The sequence below is a fragment of the Camelina sativa genome, chromosome 6, assembly GCF_000633955.1.
Source record: "Camelina sativa cultivar DH55 chromosome 6, Cs, whole genome shotgun sequence".
Taxonomy (NCBI): domain Eukaryota; kingdom Viridiplantae; phylum Streptophyta; class Magnoliopsida; order Brassicales; family Brassicaceae; genus Camelina; species Camelina sativa.
Window position 1 is genome coordinate 4,125,241 of NC_025690.1, and position 3,175 is coordinate 4,128,415.

The window sequence follows — 3,175 nt, forward strand, 5'->3', positions numbered from 1 at the left end:
GGTTCTGTTCGGTTCGGACAAAAACCGCATCCTGTATATTGAAAAAGAAAACTCCAAAACAAGAAAACGTTTCACTTATAATGGGCCTTATCAAACCAACTTAGCCCAGATCATTCATCTTACCCATGCAAAAAATACCCGAACCCGTATATCAAACCGGGTTTCATATCTTGACCCGGAATTGATCTTCCACTAACCTAGAAATTGGGGGGGAATTGAATCTTATCCACAATTCAATCTCTCATATCTTCTTCTTCTCCAACCTCGCGACGCTTTAATGGCGGCTTCGTTCTCACTCACGAGCTTCATCTCCTTCATCTCACCATTCAAATCTCAAACCAAACCTACTCCGCCACCGAACCTCACTCTTCCTTCCCCGACTATCTCCCAGAGGCGAAGAAATGATCTCGCCATCGAATCAATGGCGGTCGAAGAGTCTTCTTCCACCGCATCTTCGCTTTCCTCTGAGCTTGCTTCCGTGATTTGTCCCTCGCTTGCTTACTCGAACACGCTCTTCTTCAGTTCCTCGGGATACAACGTGCAAGTGTTTGTTGAAGATAATGAGTCAGAGGAGAGGCTTGTGAATCGGTTTAGGAGAGAAGTGATGAGAACTGGTGTTATACAGGAATGTAAGCGGAGGAGATACTTTGAGAATAAACAAGATGAGAAGAAGCGAAGGACTCGTGATGCTGCTAAGCGTAACAAGAAAAGGTTTCACAACTTCATTTTTTTGTTAGAATAAGATTGGTTCATTTTTGTTTGGAACAGATATTGGTTTTTGCGGATTGAGCGCCATTGATAGTTTCTCATATAGCTCTGTGAATATTTTGATACTTAGTTTTTGGTATTTTCTCACTGTCTCTTTAACTTTAGAGGATTGAAAAATTAGCGTAGCAGAGCCATTTCATTCCAGTATCAGAGTGGATAGATGTTCTCAATTTTGTATGTTATGTTTGTTCTGTGTCTGCTTTCTTGTGATTGATTCTTAATAGTGAAACCAGATTGCATATATTGATAGAATGATAGTTTCTCTTATAGCTTGTGAAGATCTTGATTCTTAGTTCATGAGAATTTCTGATGCTGCTAGCCGTAAAAGGACAAGGTTTCATACTTCATTTGTTGATTCTTTTTGCAATTTCTTCTGTCTATGATTGGCTGAAACAGATTGGATTTGAGGATTAGCCTTTGAAGATTTTGATACTCAGTTCTTGAGAACCTTTAGAGAATAGAAATACAGAGATGGGCACAAATTTTGTAATGTGGTTGATATTTCTTCTGTTTTGCTGATTCTTTTGCTGTATCTGCTTTCCAGTAAATAGATCCGTATGTCGTAACAGATTAAGTATTGATGATTAGCTTTAAAGATAGTCTTTTTATAGCTTGTGAAGACTTTTGTACTTAGTTCTTAGCTTTAGAGGATTGAAATATTGAAGAGATGAATCTTAAATTTGTATGTGGTTTTTTATGTTTCTTGGTGGGTTTTTTTTTTGTCCAGGCGTCCTCAAGCAAGGTTTACCCAAGAAACAAGAGAAGAAGCAGCAGCAGCAACTAAGAGTAAGAAAAAGGATGAAGAAGAAGACAACTGGGAGATGCCTAATGGAGATGTACCTTCTTAAAACATGACTTTTAGTAAATAAATCTCCGGCCTTTCTTTTTCCGTATTATCCGCTTTTTATATTACTTGGTACATTGTAAGTTCATATGCATTAACTGCATAATGACTTGCTTCTGGTAATGAGTTTATTATTAATGTTATTGCATCTTTAATATGTCTTCCACTGTCTGCATCTGCTGTGGCTTTTCCATGGATGCAATGCAATTGGTAAAGGTCAGTAGATCACATTTGGTATAAATAAGTGTTTGATCATCAAGCAATACCTACAAATGATGATAGCATGATTCAAGAAGTGTAAGCTCTATAGAATCGATCAAGTATGGAGTCTTCCATGTAAAATTTAGACATTCAGTTTTTTCCCTCTGAAGTCTTAACACTCTTCATGGGCTCAATTTAGTATAAAGCCCATATGTAGGTATCTTAATTATGATGTTGATTTGCTAATCACGCCTACAATATTTCCAAGTCCTTATAAAAAGAGTATTGATCAAAAGTTTTAAAATATTATCTAACCACGTATGTGAAAATATTAAACACAAGTAGCTAATATACTTAGACAGTTAGACGACAACATACCATAAATTATAAATTAATATCATATTCAGTAGACTTAATGTCTATAAATTAAGATGTAAAGTATGAACTTCCCTGCAAATTTCCACTCGTTAACAATCACAGAGGATCGCCAAAAAAAATCAGCAAAATTATTAACGTTCACAACAACAAAAAAAATGATCAAGTTTAGGTACCTGAGAGGTTAAGGTTTAATTATGTACATTATTTGATCAATCATATGATTGAATCTTACAAAATAGATTACAAGATTCTTCTTGTCTTCAACTTTTTAACAACGAATCAAAACGAAGGGACGTAATGTAATGTATACGTGTTCTTTCACTTAATGTTAATTCTCTAATATAAAATTTCAACTTTCACAGAAAGTAAGTGATGACATCAAGTGTCTGACTGGAATCTATAGGCCAGTGGGTGAAATTAATCAATCACTTGTAATTAAAAAACGAAATTTTATAATTCATGCATCATGATGTTTCACTAATTAATCTTTTTGATTAGGTAAGAAGCAACCACTTAGATAAGAGATCACCCGTCAGCGATCTTTAAAATACGATTCATCATTATGATTGTTTTAAGTGGCATAGAAGAGCATATAATATAAAGACCATACCTTTGATATCACAATATCATTCACAAAATCTTGATAGTTGATACAAACACTGATATAATATGATCATAAACGATTGTTTTTTTTCTGTTCTAATTATACTTATATATAGTTATAGTTTTAGTATCAGTCGGAAATTAATTAAAACAATCATATTAAAGTGCAAATCACAAATTTCAAACTCATGGAAATACAACTAATTAATCAATTGTGTAGCAAAATGTAAGACAATTGATACCAAAATAGCAAAATTTTATTCTAAATGGACTTAGTGTTGTTTCACAGATTTAGACATCATAGAAAATAACAGAAGTGTTTTTTTTTTCTAAACATTTATAGAATATTATTGATGTTTCTATCAAAAAAAAAAAAAAACA

General features: G+C 33.8%; 1 protein-coding gene across 2 annotated transcripts in view; it reads left to right on the forward strand.

Annotated features, from left to right (window-relative positions):
- Window positions 1-1,773, forward strand: part of LOC104790365 — a 4,305-nt gene extending 2,532 nt beyond the window's left edge. The window contains exons 1-2 of one of the 2 annotated variants that reach the window (XM_010516101.2): window positions 218-711; window positions 1,496-1,769. In XM_010516101.2, the coding sequence (XP_010514403.1) occupies window positions 278-711; window positions 1,496-1,616 (555 nt within the window). In that variant the 5' untranslated portion in view covers window positions 218-277 and the 3' untranslated portion in view covers window positions 1,617-1,769. Of the gene's footprint in view, window positions 1-217; window positions 712-1,495 lie in introns of those variants that run through there. The other variant, XM_010516102.2, reaches the window with a different exon arrangement.